At 37.7% G+C, this 19425-nt stretch overlaps 1 protein-coding gene across 7 annotated transcripts in view; it reads right to left on the bottom strand.

The window, feature by feature from the left end:
• EPB41L4A (erythrocyte membrane protein band 4.1 like 4A) overlaps positions 1-19425 on the bottom strand; it is a 261537-nt gene that overhangs the window by 75382 nt on the left and 166730 nt on the right. For all 7 annotated transcript variants that reach the window (XM_065941619.1, XM_065941623.1, XM_065941620.1 and 4 more), the window contains exons 10-11: positions 5725-5816; positions 4336-4413 (exon numbers count right to left, since the gene is read on the bottom strand). In XM_065941619.1, the coding sequence (XP_065797691.1) occupies positions 4336-4413; positions 5725-5816 (170 nt within the window). The remainder of the gene's footprint in view (positions 1-4335; positions 4414-5724; positions 5817-19425) is intronic.

Here is a 19425-nt window from a genome sequence, read left to right as displayed (position 1 = left end):
AAGAGTTAAGAGGTTTGCTTTCACTTGAAATTTAACTATATTTCCCTGCATAAATAATGAAAATTATATAGAAATCTAACAATGCTATTTGATAAGAAAAGTATCATTTATCAACTTTAATTTTGCTGTTTTTACATATTAATATATTGTTAATAAGAAGCTCTGGACAGTGGGTTCAAATTCCAGCTATGTCATATCCTAGCTCTCTGACCCCGGGAAACATCACTCAAACTCTGTATCTCAGCTTCCTCATTACTAAAGCAACAATAATACCAATGACCACTTTATAGGCTTATTATAAATGTTAAGTATGAATGTTTCTAAGTTTTCCAGAACAATGCCAATCACATAAAAAATTACATAATTACTAACTAAATACAAGTAAATATATTTTAAAAAATTATTTGAGAACTTTCAACAGTTTTAGCTATTCTAAAGGTAGGACACAAGGTAATACAAATAGCAACATCTCTCCCCTGAAAATCTTTTCAAAATTCTGTATAGAGAGCAAAATTCCATTATTATAAATGATTTGGAGTATGAAGATAAGATCTCCTTGCAACAGACTTAATCTAAGACTTGGATAGTCTGTACTTCATTGCATGGAGGAAAAAATATTTGCCCTAAAAAATAACCTAATATGTGGACTACTGAGGCATTTGATAATGAGATTTTACTTTATTATTCAATTTTTCCTCACGGCTTGTCTCTCAGGAATAAAGGAGAAATGAGAAAATCATATCACAAGACTAATAAAACTGAAGTCCAGGGACAAAAGCTGACCTGGCAGAGGCTGCACAGGACCCAGGACTGGAACAAGTTTTCTACCCTCCAGCTGGCCAGGGTGGCTCGGCCTGGCAGCTCAGGAGAAGGGACACGCACACAGCCATTTACTTTAAAGCTACAAGCCTGGTTCAAAGCTCAGCTCTACCAGAAACGTGTGGTTTTCAGGAGGCTATTTCGTTAATCCCCTAGAACCTCATTTTCCTCATCTGTATTTCTATTGTTCATATTATTTCCTAGCAGAAATACTCCTGTATGGTATTCTTAGTAGGGCCTTGTAACAAAAAGCACAGGGCAAATGCAGATTTTCAGTGCTGGTAGAAGCGTTCCTGCATACCTAGTGGCTGTCCACCATGACAGGACAGAGCCTTGTCCCCGTGCCACCCACGTGCCCGCCCCTCGCCCTGTGGCACACAAACTCCCATTCCGTGCCGGGAGGACCTGCCAGCAGCCTGCCTCAGCTCCAAAGTGAGGCTACACACAGCCATTGGCTGGGTAGAGGCAAGAGAAGAAGACGCCTGGGCTCGAATCTCAACTCTGCTGCTCACTAGCTAAAGGGCTTTAGTCCAGTTACCTTAGACTGCGGGGGCTCAAATGTCTTGTCTATACAAATGAGGATAAGTCCCCTTGGACGGGTCATTGAATGTATTTAATCAAGTAACACACACGAAAGCACTTGACACAAAGTGAGTTCTCAGGAGAAGTGGATCTCTTTCACACTTCAAAAAATGTGGCAAGAAGGTTATCAGGGTTCTGGGGGGCGGGGGGGTGGTTCTCAGGTCTAAGTCTCATTTCTAGAGTATAAGTTCTACACAACTCATTCATTCATCCAAACCAGGAGTCCTCTACAAGCTTACAACAGGTAGAGGCAAGATTAGCTTTTAAGGGGCTCAGAGAAAGAGAGAGCAGTATATAACAAAATATTTAACCAAAGACTTAATCAATCTCTATTTCAGATTACTGGTATCTGACAATAAAGCAATAAATGACTTTGATTGTCAGATTTCAGCTCAATCTTTTCCCCAAAATTTAATTTTGAATTTCTGAAAGGATTGCATGTCACATACCACTAAAATTAAGTCTTCCCCTCTAAAGTAATGACTAGTTTTTCTCAAAGATGTTGGAATCTCCTTGGTATTGTGCAAGCCCTAAGATGCAAAAGAGAAAGTGAAGACTAGAACTCTGTCCTTCTCTATCATACACTCCTACACACACACACCCCACTGTAAGCACAGGTAGAGTTACACACAGAGACAGCTACACCCACACACCACAGACACTGGTTATGCCGTTCACGATCCCCCATGCTTTGAAAGCCTACAGGGTAAAGGAAGGAGTCTCTGTTCCCAGAGTTTCTCCTTCATTCTAGGATGTCTCCAGAACGTCTCAAAACAAAGGCACGGGCATACGGTGTTTTTTAAAGGTTGGCCATTATTACTTTTGACAATTAACAGTCATGTACTGGTGACCACCCAGTAGTCAGAGACCCATCCCTGCCTAAACCTGACTCTGGGTAGTGGGATGAAACAATCTTCTTCCAGGAAATCCATAATGTTGTGTTGGTGCTTCCTACATACAGACACTGAGACTTGAATTTCATTAAGATTTACTAAGCAGTTAACACTGGCCACAAAATAAGAACAGATTTAGCAGAGCTTCCAATTTGCAAAGGTTACCTTTAATTATTTTTGTGGAAGAAATTATATTTAATATGCAAAATCCAATAACTTCCTAATAGTAATTCCCAGAGCAACAGCATTTGCATTTCAATAAATTTGAAAAATCAGGTGTGGTAAATTTGTGGAAACCAGCTACAGTGTATGTTAAACAGCATAATTACAATTTTGACATTGTGAATATTAAGACAGATGCTTTATCACTGGCTTCATTCAGTGACAAAGAGACAGGTGTACACATTCACTTGATAGCCCTTGAAATGTGTTATGTCCCAATGGGAAGAACAGCCCAAATACTATCAGCTGTTTTCCTTAATATAAAAGTAAATACTCTCTCCTTAAATTCCTGTAATTATATCACTATCTAGGGAAAAACCTTGATAACTTAAAGTTTAAATTTTTAGATTTCAATAAATATTTTCCTACAAATACCAAGAACATCTGTAATATAATAATACTTAAGTGTTAAGTCAGCGAATGAGAAAACATCAGAGTGAATATGTAAAGATTTAATATTAATCACTCCTTTATCGATTATCCATGGTTTCAAAGCAAGATTTTTTTTTAAAGTGGTTCATAAAAGAAAGGAATTAAAATCTGGCATATCTTGCAAACACTTGACTCAGTTTGATTTTTAAATCTCCTAAGCATTTCACTTGGAGATGTCTCAAATGGACTGGCAGAACAGTGTCCCGCCTCCCAAGTCCCATTTCTGCACCCTGCTTGGGTTTTAGAGGGCTTGGGACCATCTCACTGCCTGAATAATACTGTAGCTCTCTTAAGGCAGAGGTGTTAGTTGCTCAGTCGTGTCCGACTCTTTGTGACCCCATGTAGCCCACCAGTCTACAGTCTCTGTCCATACGATTCTCCAGGCAAGAATACTGGAGTGGGTTGCCATGCCCTCCTCCAGGGGAATCTTCCCAACCCAGGTATCGAACCCAGGTCTCCCACATTGCAGGCAGATTCTTTACGTCTGAGCCACTAGGGAAGCCGAAGGCAAAGGTGGTGAAATCTTATTCTTTGTAGCTCTGGGCACCTAGTATCCTGACTTCGACATCACAGGCTCTCCAGTTAACAGAATGAATTGAAACAAAATAAATCTTTTTCAAAACATAGAAATTTTCCATTTTCACAAGCTCCTGCCTGGCTGCTTGACAATCGGGCTTTCCCTGCAACATGCTAACAGTCTGACTAACCGGTGAAGGCACAGGCTCTGTCTGGAGTTAGAATGCCAGATAGTGAGCCCAAGTCAATGCTTCCTGGCTGCTTTCTCTGAAAAGTGACTTGTCTCTGAGCCTCAGTTTCCTCACACAGTATGAGGATAACATCAAGAAGACTGCAGTGATTAAAGAAGCAATAAATGGGATACATTTAGCACAATGCATGGCACTTGATACTGCTCCATAAAGTTAACATATACTTGCTAACATTACTATATTATAGGCATTATACTACAGAAAACATTTGACCCATGATATACAGATTGTATTTACAACAGAGAATCAACTGAATATCCTAAGGACGCCAATAAACTACTATTCAGAACATCTGCTTTGTTTCATAATCACAACATAATTGGCGATAACTGGTAATTCGATCAAAATGAATTTCTGAAGATAGTAAGCTCTACTACATTCTAAAAACTCTATACTTAATCAAGTTAATGTACTCTTTAAATAATCATTAAACCTAGAAAATCATTTTTTTGTCAAGAAAGTTTAATAAACTGTTATTGCCTATCAAAATCATTGGCATTGTGAAAAAAAATCAGAAAAAAATCAGATCACAAACTTTAATATGTATGCATGCATCTGGATGGTTAAATATACATTCATATACACATCCACACACCCCAGAGGAAAAAAATGCCATTTACCTATACCGGTGCTTATAACTCATGGATCCAAACTTGCTGAGTTTTCTTGACAATGAATTTGATTCATTTTCTGGCATTCTAATGAATTTTTAGAAGAAAATTAGAAAAAGACTTACAAATATACTTATGTAACACTTGAGCAAAAACTACATAGAAATACATAATAGTGCAATACTCCTTAACACATAGTTGAAATATTTTACTCGGTCTACACATTGGCAAAAGATAATAATTGATAATTTCAAAGCTAATTGTTGAAACAACAACCACATTCTAGTATTTTATACAAGTATAATATCAAAATACTCATACTTCCTGAAGACTATTAAATATATCATCACCCTTACAAGGAAGCTTTGCTGTGAATAAATTTAATTTCTCTACTTAAATTCTCTTGGGAACTTTGTCACTATGGTCATCAACCCAAGCCAAGGTTCTCATGGCAGTTAATCATATCTAATGCCATGGTTCACTCTTCTTCGTACTTTCAACATACTTAGTTCAACTTTCAACATAGTTCAACGTACTTCGTACATTCAGCACACAGATCCAAGTGGAGTTTCTTGGCCCAGTCCCAGTGATGGAGAGGTAACGTCTCAGACGTTCTGGGCTACATCCCTTTCTGAATACAAACTCCTCAAAAGATGTGGATCATTTTATAATGCTACTCCTCTAGCAGAGTATTATTTGGGAAAAAATGTTCTATGTAAATCAGAAAGGAAAAAGGGGAAGAATTAATCTAGTTTTAAATTTGAAAACCAAAAATAGTTTAATGTATAATATTACCTGATAAATTTTAACTTTATCTTTAAAGCATAAGAATGTGAAACAAACAGTAACCACACGACCCAGTGGTCAGCTCTCTACCTGCATCTTAAGTGACCTCCCAGGAGCACACGAGGCGGATGCCAGCTCCTCATTCATCACAACATCTGCCTCCCTTACAGGAGCCGTTTCCCCATGCTCCTGTCCTCTAAGTGCCGGGAAGGTCCCACAGCGCGGTTCCTTTCCCCTCTACTGTTTCCACAGATGACCTCATCTCTTTGGCTTGTTGCCTACAAAATTTACATGACCAGCCTTGGTCTCTTCTGTAAGCTTTGCATACCCAGCCACCCATTCCATATATCCAGGCTAGGCATTTCAATTTTGGTGTGTCTTCAGCAGAACACTTAACTCCCACCAATACCAAAGCTATCTTTTACATAAATCTAAAAAGCAATCATCCTTGATCCTTTCTTGCAGTATGAGCAAATAAACAAACAAAAAAATCTACATACATGTGCATGTAAAAAAGTTAATAAAAGAGAAACACTTCTAAATTTCTTCTAAGGATAGAATTCTTGTTATAAAAGCAAACATAATTTTCATTTATTAGGCAAAGGAACATACCTAAAAAATGTATGATATTCTACACTACACTTCCAAAGATGCTTGCAAGCAGTTTTACTTCGAGCTTCAAAAAAGAATGAGGTTTCGCTGCACTAAGAGAGAAAAAAAATGAGAGAATATAAATTACAGACCATAACATTTTTCAGATGACAGCCACCTTCTAGGTACCAAAAATTCAAGTAAGCAGAGAAATCATTGTTAACACATTTAAAAAAAAGAAAAAAGAACAATTATGTCTTAATGGAATTACAAGATGTAAGTTCCACGTAAATTTCCGCACCATCCCCTCTACTGCCTTTTCCTGCGTCACCCTTGACCACGAGTGCTCAGCGGTGGCATGGGAGCACCGAGCGCTCTCTGCCAACAGTGTGTGCGCCAGGAAAGGGAAACACTGACCACAGGGAGACCAGCTCCCCAAAAGGAAGACACGCACACATCGGGTTCCCAACTGTATGTTCTCAGGGACATACAGGCCACACTTAAACGACAGAATCTGAAGAGGGGCTGCGAGGAGGGGCGACACCATCACTGCAGTGTAATCTGGGCAACTTACTCCCTTTTGCATCAAGCTATTGGATGAAAGAAATTAAATGTCATGACAGATGTAAAGTGCCATATACTGGGTATGCAATTAATTTTAACAATTATTTTAATCTGGTAGTTCCTTATCTATTTTATACATATACAATATCTATTTTATACTTATATATTTTAACACATAAGAAACAGAGGCAATATTAGATGTAATTTGAATTACACAAGAAAAGATACTATTTTTTTAAGTGACTTAATAGAAAACCAAGCAAAATACAGTATCCATACTAAAATAATAATAAACCACAAGCTCTGTGAAGTTACATAATTGCTAATGTAGTTTCAAATAAAAATCAAACTCAAGTCACAAATGCAGAAATGCCCGTGGAATAAGGTTTCTATGGATTCATAAACACAAAATTGTCAATGCAGAGGAATAACTGAAATGATTCCTCCCCCTTCACACATCCTTTTAGCAAGGACAGAACATTTAAATGCAGGAAATTTCTCCCAAGTCCATCTAGAATGAGGCTGCTCAATTTAGTTTATTTGCAAAATGAAACGGTGTGATGGAAACAGAGCCAATCTATTCATGTTACAGCAAGACAACCTGTAATTCCAAACTTCGTGAGGTGGAGGGAGGAACTTAGGCAAGTCTAGGTTTCTGAGCTGGGTGCAGCAAAGTACTAAAACATAGCAAGTGGAAAGAACTGGGGATTTGGATAGCAAAGGAATGGACGATAGCTCATGCTATTTTGATTTTGAGGCGCCCATAGAATTGGGAACTCCACACGCCTAGTGGGCCAGTAAATATCAAGGGCAGGCTGAGGAGAGAGGTTGTGTCGGCTGGTATAGATGATTTTACCCGAGAATGTAAAACAGGCTGCTCAGGGAGAGAGCACAGATAATGATGCGATCACAATGAAGATGCTCATGAAGGTGGAGTGGGAAAGGTCAATATGGACCAGGAGGCAACGGTGTCAGAGAGGTTGGGGGAGAGGGCAAGTCTCAAGTGACCCAGAAAGGTCATGGGCTTTGAAAAGAGGTCACTGCATTTTATGGGGAGAAATTTTCAGTGGCTTTCATGAAAGGGGTAAGGATTTAAAAAGTAGAGATGAGTAAGAAAAGGCAATGAATTCAGAACGTGTCTGCCTCAAAAGCAAAAGAAACCAGAGGGGAGCGGTGGTAAAGGGGCGCAGAGGAATCACAGAAGCTCCTTGGAGGCAGCGGGGAGACCAGGCATCTCTGAAGTCACTGAAGTGACTTAGCAGCAGCGGCAGCAAATTTCCTTGAGTACAAACTTATTAAAGGAACAAACGAGTTTCCCGCAGGCCCCCTAATTACTTCTGCCCCATGCAATGACAAGTATAAACTCATTCCCCATTCATACAGGGCTTTAACACCAGCTGCCTGGATTTTGCCCCACTGTTAGCAGAATGATCCAAATACTAAAAGGTGAGTAGATATAAATAAATTAAAAAAGAAAAAAGAGCCAGGTATTCTGAATAAATTCTATATATTTTTGCCACTTAAAATAACTGCTGACATGAATGTAACTGATGTGATATTTAAATGTCTTTCTTTTTGAAACTTCCCTACCTGCTAAACCTTTTCCAAAAGGACATGGACAATTAGCAACTTTCCATTCGTTCATATAAACACAGTAACTGCTTAACTTCAGAAATTCATTCCAACCAAATGCTAAAATACTTTATCCAAGAATCCAATGCATGCTTTTGGCAAAATTTTTCAAATACCTTCATAATTTCAGTCATTTCATGTCTGAAGCAAAGCTATGGTCTCAATCTACTTCTTTTTATTTTATAAACAGACCAAGCTTAAGTCACCTCTAACTCAGATAACACATGGGAGTTCATCATACTGTAGATCTCTAAGTAAACGGGACAAAGTCCCAATCCCATGATTTGTAAGAATTCAGGACCCAGATCAAATGGATGAACTCCCAACCTAACTCCCTCTGTTTTTCTCACTCTTTACCCATCTTTGCTGGCTATTTCGCTTTGCGACTTTGAAGAAATGAATCTGTTTTGAGCCTGAATTCTCTGAAGTGCCTTGAGTTTACTGACAGGGTCATGGAGGTGCTCATGCTGCAAGAGGCTCCGCAGTTACCTCTCCCTGGGCTCCAGCTTCACTGCCTCTCCCATGCCAACAGCCTCACCACACAAAGTCCTACTCTAGCTGGTCCCTCGCTCCTGCCTTGGGGAGCAACCACAATTGGACAGTTTGCCTTCCCCAGCTTCCCTAGAATTGCGGGGATAAACATCTTCTCAATCCTGTCATTACATATTCATCCCATCTCCAAGGTCAATTGAAGTAACCTAAGGGACATTGCAAAGGTCAAATACTTAAAAGAGATTAGTACTTCTAACAGCGGTAAAATGCAATCATTACATAAATACTGGAAAGGCCTATGGCAGAGAAGTTCCTTATCAATGATCTGCAGAGACAGAGGAGAGGCTAAAAAGTGCAAAGATTAAAAGACTACGGTATTATGGGATCTTTTTTAAACATTCAACTTCTATAAGATTTATATGTACTTGGCAGTTGTGAACCTACTTTAGGCAGAGAAAATAAAAACCAGGGGACTAATAGCAAATGACTGAAAGAACTTAATTACTGATAAAGCAAAGGAAGGCAAATGGTAGAAAGGAAAAAACTTTATTCTTGAACTAAAAATAAATATCAAAGAAATATCACAAAATTTTAAGTATTTTGAAAAATTTTATCTTTATAAATGATGAGCCTAAATGTAAAATTAGATTACATTTGTGTATGTGAGACAGTGGGCACAATATTTTAATCACTTTCCCCATATTTTCCACTGTTTTCTCATTCCAAGTGCAAAGCCAGATAAATAATTCAAGTAAGTTCTGCAATAAAAAACTATCAATCTTGCTGCTAGTTGAAAAGGCAAGTTAGAAAGAGATTTGAAAACACTGAGTAAAATTTTATCTTGTTCTTTTAACGTTATCTTGTTTTTTCTTTGCAGAATGCTATCTAAAAAGTGACTCTTAAACATTAATGTCTCGTGATATTGGCATAAAAAGAGTTCTACGGTCAAGTAAGTTTGGGAAACACTGGGTTAAATGCTCAAACCTTTTAATGAGCTAATTTTGCACTGTGATTCTCCAAGAGTTGCTAAGGTAGCTGGTCTTTCCCTGATTTATATGAGCAAAACCTTTATTTCTAGAACTGTGGCTTTTATACACTAAACACCACTACACACACATCAGTTATTTTTAAAATTCTTCTTGAAATGCACATAATATGGTTTGAATTAAAAATCACTGTGCATTTCAACAGAGCACTAGAAGAATAAGATTAATTTTCATTCCTACATATATGTTGTATTTTACAATAAAAACCAAAAACAGCAAAAATATTCCAGAACTCTTTTGTCTTCTATGAGGACGGTATTTCAAATTATATACTAAACATGAAAAACCTTTTTACCTCTTTTACAAAGAATTAATTGCTTAATGAATAGTTGTTTATAACTCTTTCCAGTTCATAGAAATATATATTAAAGAATTTGAAGGGGTGTGTTAGATTGTGTTGCATCTCCCCTTTTTCCTTTTCCTCCCAGGAATTTAAAGGAGAAAATAGGAGCCAAAACATTAGAGAATGTTTATATCATGTTTCAGTAAACTTTGAAAACTATTTTGTTGAGCTTACTCTTCTTTCTATTTGAAAAAATTCACAGATGCAAATCCAGGACTCCAGATGGCTTGCTTTTGTTATTGTTTTTACTCTTATCTTTTCTTCATCTGCTCTTTAAAGAAACTGTAGAATTTCCTAAATGTCAGCATTTCTTTTTTATACTTGCATGTTTCATTTTTTCATGAAAACTAATCCTTATTGCCAGTCTTACAAATGTCTGAAAGAATTTAATAACAAATGTTTCTTAAGCTTGTTAAAATGAAGGCATATCTGGCACTATCTACTGATATTCTTTTTTTTTTTTTTTTTTTTTATTTATTTATTTTTTTTTTTTAATTTTTCAGTGGGTTTTGTCATACATTGATATGAATCAGCCATAGAGTTACACGAATTCCCCATCCCGGTCTCCCATCCCACCTCCCTCTCCACCCGATTCCTCTGGATCTTCCCAGCCCAACAGGCCCGAGCACTTGACTCATGCCTCCCACCTGGGCTGGTGGTCTGTTTCACCACAGATAATATACATGCTGTTCTTTCGAAACATCCCACCCTCACCTTCTCCCACAGAGTTCAAAAGTCTGTTCTGTACTTCTGCGTCTCTTCTTCTGCCCTGCATATAGGGCCATCGTTACCATCTTTCTAAATTCCATATATATCTGTTAGTATACTGTAATGTTCTTTATCTTTCTGGCTCACCTCACTCTGTATAATGGGCTCCAGTTTCATCCATCTCATTAGAACTGATTCAAATGAATTCTTTTTAACGGCGGAGTAATATTCCATGGTGTATATGTACCACAGCTTCCTTATCCATTCATCTGCTGATGGGCATCTAGGTTGCTTCCATGTCCTGGCTATTATAAACAGTGCTGTGATGAACATTGGGGTGCACGTGTCTCTTTCAGATCTGGATTCCTCAGTGTGTGTGCCCAGAAGTGGTATTGCTGGGTCATATGGCAGTTCTATTTCCAGTTTTTTAAGAAATCTCCACACTGTTTTCCATAATGGCTGTACTAGTTTGCATTCCCACCAACAGTGTAAGAGGGTTCCCTTTTCTCCACACCCTCTCCAGCATTTATTGCTTGTAGACTTTTGGATAGCAGCCATCCTGACTGGCGTGTAATGGTACCTCACTGTGGTTTTGATTTGCATTTCTCTGATAATGAGTGATGTGGAGCATCTTTTCATGTGTTTGTTAGCCATCTGTATGTCTTCTTTGGAGAAATGTCTGTTTAGTTCTTTGGCCCATTTTTTGATTGGGTCATTTATTTTTCCGGAATTGAGCTTCAGGAGTTGCTTGTATATTTTTGAGATTAATCCTTTGTCTGTTTCTTCATTTGCTATTATTTTCTCCCAATCTGAGGGCTGTCTTTTCACCTTACTTATAGTTTCCTTTGTTGTGCAAAACCTTTTAAGTTTCATTAGGTCCCATTTGTTTAGTTTTGCTTTTATTTCCAATATTCTGGGAGGTGGGTCATAGAAGATCTTGCTGTGATTTATGTCAGAGAGTGTTTTGCCTATGTTCTCCTCTAGGAGTTTTATAGGAACAAGACAAGGATGCCCACTCTCACCACTACTATTCAACATAGTGTTGGAAGTTTTGGCCACAGCAATCAGAGCAGAAAAAGACGTAAAAGGAATCCAGATAGGAAAAGAAGAAGTGAAACTCTCGCTGTTTGCAGATGACATGATGCTCTACATAGAAAACCCTAAAGACTCTTCCAGAAAATTACTAGAGCTAATCAATGAATATAGTAAAGTTGCAGGATATAAAATTAACACACAGAAATCCCTTGCATTCCTATATACTAACAATGAAAAAACAGAAAGAGAAATTAAGGAAACAATACCATTCACCATTGCAACAAAAAGAATAAAATACTTAGGAGTATATCTACCTAAAGAAACAAAAGACCTATACACAGAAAACTATAAAACACTGATGAAAGAAATCAAAGAGGACACAAATAGATGGAGAAACATACCGTGTTCATGGATTGGAAGAATCAATATTGTCAAAATGGCTATTCTACCCAAAGCAATCTATAGATTCAATGCAATCCCTATCAAGCTACCAACGGTATTTTTCACAGAACTAGAACAAATAATTTCACAATTTGTATGGAAATACAAAAAACCTCGAATAGCCAAAGTAATCTTGAGAAAGAAGAATGGAACTGGAGGAATCAACCTGCCTGACTTCAGACTCTACTACAAAGCCACAGTCATCAAGACAGTATGGTACTGGCACAAAGACAGAAATATAGATCAATGGAACAGAATAGAAAGCCCAGAGATAAATCCACGAACCTATGGACACCTTATCTTTGACAAAGGAGGCAAGGATATACAATGGAGAAAAGACAATCTCTTTAACAAGTGGTGCTGGGAAAACTGGTCAACCACTTGTAAAAGAATGAAACTAGAACACTTTCTAACACCATACACAAAAATAAACTCAAAATGGATTAAAGATCTAAATGTAAGACCAGAATCTACTGATATTCTTAATGTAGAAAATTTTTATAGCAGAATTTAGACATTCCTTCCAAGCAAATGGCTCACTGAATCATGGAAAAACATACATAGTAGCAAATGAAGCAAAGGAAAGTCCATGGGCCTGAAAAAGACCTGAGCTCCCCTTAATACTGTGGCATCAGCTACTCACCTTTCAAGAGCAAGTGCTGCTGAGTGAGCCCTTTCCTGGGCAAAACTCTAAGTGCATGAGGGCAAGATACTTCCAACACAGAGACATGGACTAGGTGCTTGCTACAAGTCCAGCTTTGGACTGGGTTCATTCACAGTACAACCTCACAACAACCCTGTAAGACATTTTATCATCCTCACTTCAATGATAAGAAAAGGGAGTTTCAGTGTTTTTCAGGAAATTGTCCAAAGTTAGAAAAGTGAGAGTTCTGGGCTTACATTGTGCTACTTGACCACAAATAATTCATCACTGAGTCTGAAAGAGTCCAAGCCAAACTGTCATATGGCCTCAGGATCCAAATGTTACCAATAGAGTCACACATTTGAACATTTACAGGAAAATACAAATAGTTCAGGTTCACTCATACATTGCAGGTGAAATGTACAATGGCACAGAAAGTGGGTAAAGGCTGGGGTATGGGAATAAGGCAATACCTAATATTCACACATGTACTTAGCCTCTAACTGAGCATTCTCACTCCTGAGAACATACCCCGAAGATAGTCCTCCAACAATATAAAAATACATATGCACAAAGTTATTGACTGAAGGAAAAATACATAATTGCGAACTATCAAATGACCCAGCATAAGAGATTGGTTGAGTAAATGATTTTATAGACACCCAATGGCGTAAATGCAGCTGTACAAGATAATAAGAAAGCTCTCAACGATCTGATATAGAGATTTCTAGGAGGTATTACTAAACGAAGGAAAAAGCACAAAACCGTATACAGGGACTTCCCTGGTGGTCCAGTGGTTAAGAATTCACCATCCAAAGCAGGGGACGCAGGTTTGAACCCTGGTCAGGGAACTACGATACCACATGCCAAGAGGCAGCTAAGCCTGGGTGCCACAACTAGACAGAAACAAAAAAACCTGTCAATTTTAGTGGTGTGCACAAAGGAATTCTGACACTGCTTGAGATGTAGTTTTAAGACCAAACAAACAAGTAAATGTGTTACTGTTGGGAGCTAAGGTTCTCAAAGGCAAAGAAAGGCTATACAAATATGAAATGAGGAAAAGAAGAGCAAGCCCTGTGGGTCTGGATGGAAATTGGAGGTATGGCATGAATTTATGATTTCTAAAATATGTAGAAACATGTTTATTTGCGCACATGTGTATGAATGTATGTAATTATACTTGTACATATATGTATATTCATGCATGTATTCCCTGGCACTGCCCACTAGAAAGTCCAGAAGCAAAGTCATCCCAGTAGCAATGACCACACTGACACCTAGATCTTGACCCTCCCCCACTAAAAGGAACCAGGGCTCTTTGGAGAAATGACTGACAACAAGGTAAATGCAGGGTAGGTACAAGATGTACCTGAAATATCATGAGATGCCAAAAAAGGGAGAAAATGACCAAAACAATGGTAGGAGGCATGTCAAAAGGGCTCCATTGGCCATATCTAGGACAATTACAACACCAGAATAGCTAGGTACAGTAGTGCATTGGAAACCACTGGAAAAAATAGGAGTAAGTCCATGCTGATAACAGAAATAAATAAAAAAGAGAGAAGGTGAGGCTCTCACAGTAGAATGTCAAGGACTGACTGATAAATGTGGAGGATATAAGTGTATATATACATACACATACACACATAATTATGACTGATTGAAGTTGTACAGCAGAAAAAAACACAGCACTGTAAAGCAATTTTCCTCCAATTAAAAATAAAATACGGAGGCAGTGGGAAAGCTAGAAAATCAGCATTTTGCAAGCATCATAGTAAAAGATCTAATCAGGAAAGAGTCCTAAGTCAATGTTAGATAGATGTAACACCCCAGGAGAGCCACAACTTCACCTGGGCTGCTTTCCAGCTGAGAATGCAGAATCTCATCTGATTACAGTGAAATATCAGACAAATACGAAAGTCTACAGTTGATCCTGGAGCAATAGGGAGTTAGCAGTGCCAACCCCCACACAGTCGGCCCTCTGGATCCAGGGTTCTGCTTCCACATGTTCAACCAAGCACAGACCAAGAAGTACCTGTAATATCTATTTAGTGAAAAAAATTCATCTAGAGGTGAGTCCATGCAATTCAAACCCCTTGATAATTAAAGGTCAACTGTATTTTCAAAAAGTGGGGTAGAACTGTATTCTTCAAAAAATCCCTCATCTATCATAAAAAACAAAAATGCAACTAAAATGTTCTAGATTAAAGGAGGCTAAAATGATTCTACACTGGAGCAGGAAAATACTATTAATATAAAGAGTGTTATTAGGTCAACCAACAAAGTTGAAAAAGTATATTTCTATATATAAATATAGAAAAAGTAGATAACAGAAGTATTCTATCAACATAAATTTATTAAGTTGATAACTATGCTGTGGCCACGTGAGAAACTATTCCCATTCTTAGGAAATACACACTGAAGGATTTAGAGACAAATGACACATGGAACATCCAGTCAAATCACTCAGAAGGTAGTATGCATGTATAGAGAAATAACAAAAATGGAAAGGGAGTAAAATGCTAACAAATGAATGTAAGTAACAATATACAACCCTGTTCTATGTAGCATTTTAATCTTTGCAACTTTTCATAAATTTGGAATTGTTCTCAAATAAAATCAAATTTTAAAACTCTGTAGTTCTGGAATTGAGCTGCAGGAGTTGCTTGTATATTTTTGAGATTAATTCTTTGTCCATTGCTTCATTTGCTATTATTTCCTCCCATTCTGAAGGTTGTCTTTTCACTTTGCTTATAGTTTCCTTTGTTGTGCAAAACCTTTTAATTTTAATTAGGTCCCATTTGTTTATTCTTGCTTTTATTTCCAGTATTCTGGGAGGTGGGTCATAGAGGATCCTGCTATGATTTACGTCAGAGAGTGTTTTGCCTATGTTCTCCTCAAGGAGTTTCATAGTTTCTGGTCTTACATTTAGATCTTTAATCCATTTTGAGTTTATTTTTGTGTATGGTGTTAGAAAGTGTTCTAGCTTCATTCTTTTACAAGTGATTGACCAGTTTTCCCAGCACCACTTGTTAAAGAGATTGTCTTTTCTCCATTGTATATTCTTGCCTCCTTTGTCAAAGATAAGGTTTCCACAGGTGTGTGGATTTATCTCTAGGCTTTTTATTTTGTTCCATTGATCTATATTTCTGTCTTTGTGCCAGTACCACACTGTCTTGATGACTGTGGCTTTGTAGTAGAGACTGAAGTTGGGCAGGTTGATTCCTCCAGTTCCATTCTTCTTTCTCAAGATTGCTTTGGCTATTCGAGGTTTTTATATTTCCAGAGAAATTGTGAAATTATTTGTTTTAGGTCTCTGAAAAATACCGTTGGTAGCTAGATATATTGAATCTATAGATTGCTTTGGGTAGTATACTCATTTTCACTATATTGATTCTTCCAATCCATGAACATGGTACAGTTCTCCATCTACTGTGTCCTCCTTGATTTCTTTCATCAGTGTTTTATAGTTTTATATATATAGGTCTTTTGTTTCTTTAGGTAGATTTATTCCTAAGTATTTTATTCTTTTTGTTGCAATGGTGAATGGTATTGTTTCCTTAATTTCTCCTTTTGTTTTCTCATTGTTAGTGTATAGGAATGAAAGGGATTTTTGTGTGTTAATTTTATGTTCTGCAACTTTACTATATTCATTGATTAGCTCTAGTAATTTTCTGGTGGAGTCTTTAGGGTTTTCTATGTAGAGGATCATATCATCTGCAAACAGTGAGAGTTTTACTTCTTCTTTTCCAACCTGGATTCCTTTTATTTCTTTTTCTGTTCTGACTGCTGTAGCCAAAACTTCCAAAACTATATTGAATAGTGGTGGTGAGAGTGGGTATCCTTGTCTTGTTCCTGACTTTAGGGTAAATGCTTTCAATTTTTCACCATTGAGGATAATGTTTGCTGAGGGTTTGTCATATATAGCTTTTATTATGTTGAGGTATGGTCCTTCTGTTCCTGCTTTCTGGAGGGTTTTTATCATAAATGGATGTTGAATTTTGTCAAAGGCTTTCTCTGCATCTATTGAGGTAATCATATGGTTTTTATTTTTCAAGGATTTTTGCATATATGTTCATCAGTGATACTGGCCTATAGTTTTCTTTTTTTGTGGCATGTTTGTCAGGTTTTGGTATTAAGGTGATGGTGGCCTCATAGAATGAGTTTGGAAGTTTACCTTCCTCTGCAATTTTCTGGAAGAGTTTGAGTAGGATAGGTGTTAGTTCTTCTCTAAATTTTTGGTAGAATTCAGCTGTGAAGCCGTCTGGTCCTGGGCTTTTGTTTGTTGGAAGATTTCTGATTACGGTTTCCATTTCCGTGCTTGTGATGGGTCTGTTCAGATTTTCTATTTCTTCCTGGTTCAATTTTGGAAAGTTGTACTTTTCTAAGAATTTGTCCATTTCTTCCAAGTTGTCCATTTTATTTGCATATAGATGCTGATAAGAGTCTCTTATGACCCTTTGTATTTCTGTGTTGTCTGTAGTGATCTCTCCATTTTCATTTCTAATTTTATTGATTTGATTTTTCTCCCTTTGTTTCTTGATGAGTCTGGCTAATGGTTTGTCAAAAAGTGGGCCAAAGAACTAAACAGACGTTTCTCCAAAGAAGACATACAGATGGCTAACAAACACATGAAAAGATGCTCAACATCACTCATTATCAGAGAAATGCAAATCAAAACCAAAATGAGGTACCATTACATGCCAGTCAGAATGGCTGTTATCCAAAAGTCTACAAACAATAAATGCTGGAGAGGGTGTGGAGAAAAGGGAACCCTCCTACACTGTTGGTGGGAATGCAAACTAATACAGCCACTATGGAGAACAGTGTGGAGATTCCTTAAAAAACTGGAAATAGAACTGCCATATGACCCAGCAATCCCACTGCTGGGCATACACACTGAGGAAACCAGAATTGAAAGAGACACGTGCACCCCAATGTTCATCGCAGCACTGTTTACAATAGCCAGGACATGGAAGCAACCTAGATGTCCATTGGCAGATGGACAATAAAGATGGATAGATGAATAAAAAAGCTGTGGTACATATACACAATGGAATATTAATCAACTATTAGAAAGAATGCATTTGAATCAGTTCTAATGAGGTGGATGAAACTGGAGCCTATTATACAGAGGGAAGTAAGCCAGAAAGAAAAACACCAATACAGTATACTAACACATATATATTGAATTTAGAAAGATGGTAACAATTACCCTGTATGCGAGACAGCAAGAGAGACACAGATGTATTGAACAGTCTTTTGGACTCTGTGGGAGAGGGCGAGGGTGGGATGATATGGGAGAATGACATTGAAACATGTAAATTATCATATGTGAAACAAATCGCCAGTCCAGGTTCAATGCATGATAAGGATGCTCGGGGCCGGTGCACTGGGATGACTCAGAAGGATGGGATAGGGAGGGAGTTGGGAGGGGCTTCAGGATGGGGACACATGTACACCCATGGCGGATTCAAGTCAATGTATGGCAAAACCAATACAATGTTGTGAGGTAAAATAAACAAATAATTTAAAGAAAAAAAAAGAATTGATTAAAATAGAAAAAATAAATAAATACAACTCTGTAGTTCTAATTAAAGCATGAAAGGAATCCCTAGCTTGTGTAACCAAGACCTCTTGGGCTTGTTGACGAACAGTGTCAGCTCCTGGCCACCATCACTTCCCGTGTCCTCTTCCTAAAGCAGGCAGAGAGTTCAGCCAAGTTGTTCTAATTACTTGTGGCCAGAGCTGCCAGAAGCCTTTTGGTTCTATATCCTGTCACGCTGGGTGGGTTTAGCTGAGGTCAGTTCCATGATGTATTACATGTAAATATAATCACAGTATCATTTCTTTCCCCGTTTATTCAACAATGTGCTTAGTACTCGCCAACTTCTGGGCCTACTGTGGAGACTACATTCTCCCCTGTTAATGAAACCGAGAAATTTGGGTATGATCCTAAACTCCTCCCTATTTTCACAAATCATTCAATATGCTACCAATTAGAAACAACTTTACCGCCTATTAATATAAAGAATGTTATTATACATGTCTCCCAAATGTCCCCATTTAAACATCTACCAGACATCTGAGATTCAGCATGTTAACTTTATCTCCTGTATGTCTCCCAAAGGTCCCCGATTAGACATCGACCACACATCTGAGACTCAACATGTTAACAGCGGGCCTCCTGATTTTCCCCCTGAGCCTCTCTACTCACAGCCTCCCCCACCTCCCTTGATGGCAGCTCCATTCTTGCTGCAGTTGGTGCCAAACACATTTAAGTCACCAAGTCATATTTCCCCACATCCATAAAACCATGTGGCTGCATCCAGATCCAACAGCTTCTCAGCACTTGAAATATTATGACTCTGGTCCAAGTCACTATCTTCTCTCATCTGGATTTTTGAAATCAGCATTACTTATTGAATGAGTGAACAAGCAGCAATCTTGGCTCTCAGGGCATTCAGTGAAAATCAATCATTTCATCCAAACTTTTAAAAAATGTAAACTCAGGTAACGAACACATTCTTAAAACCAAGAGCTAACATACATGTTGTAAAACAACAGTGGTGTTTTCATTAAAATAAAAAACCAACCAAGAATTCTTTATATGGCTAGATCACTTGACACTCTTCTAGAAGTTGTGACCAATACTATAAAATACAAAAGTTTATTAAATAACAGAAACAAGAGTATAAACTAATTTTACCTGTGACTGATATAACTATATAGCTATAAAATGTGTATGTATCAAATTAAAACTCTTGACTAAAACAAAAGAATTCAACAAAACATCCATATTTGAAATAAACATAAAA

This window comes from Muntiacus reevesi, chromosome 7 (assembly GCF_963930625.1).
Source record: "Muntiacus reevesi chromosome 7, mMunRee1.1, whole genome shotgun sequence".
In the NCBI taxonomy this organism is placed as follows: domain Eukaryota; kingdom Metazoa; phylum Chordata; class Mammalia; order Artiodactyla; family Cervidae; genus Muntiacus; species Muntiacus reevesi.
This window is presented reverse-complemented; position numbering and strand designations above follow the sequence as displayed.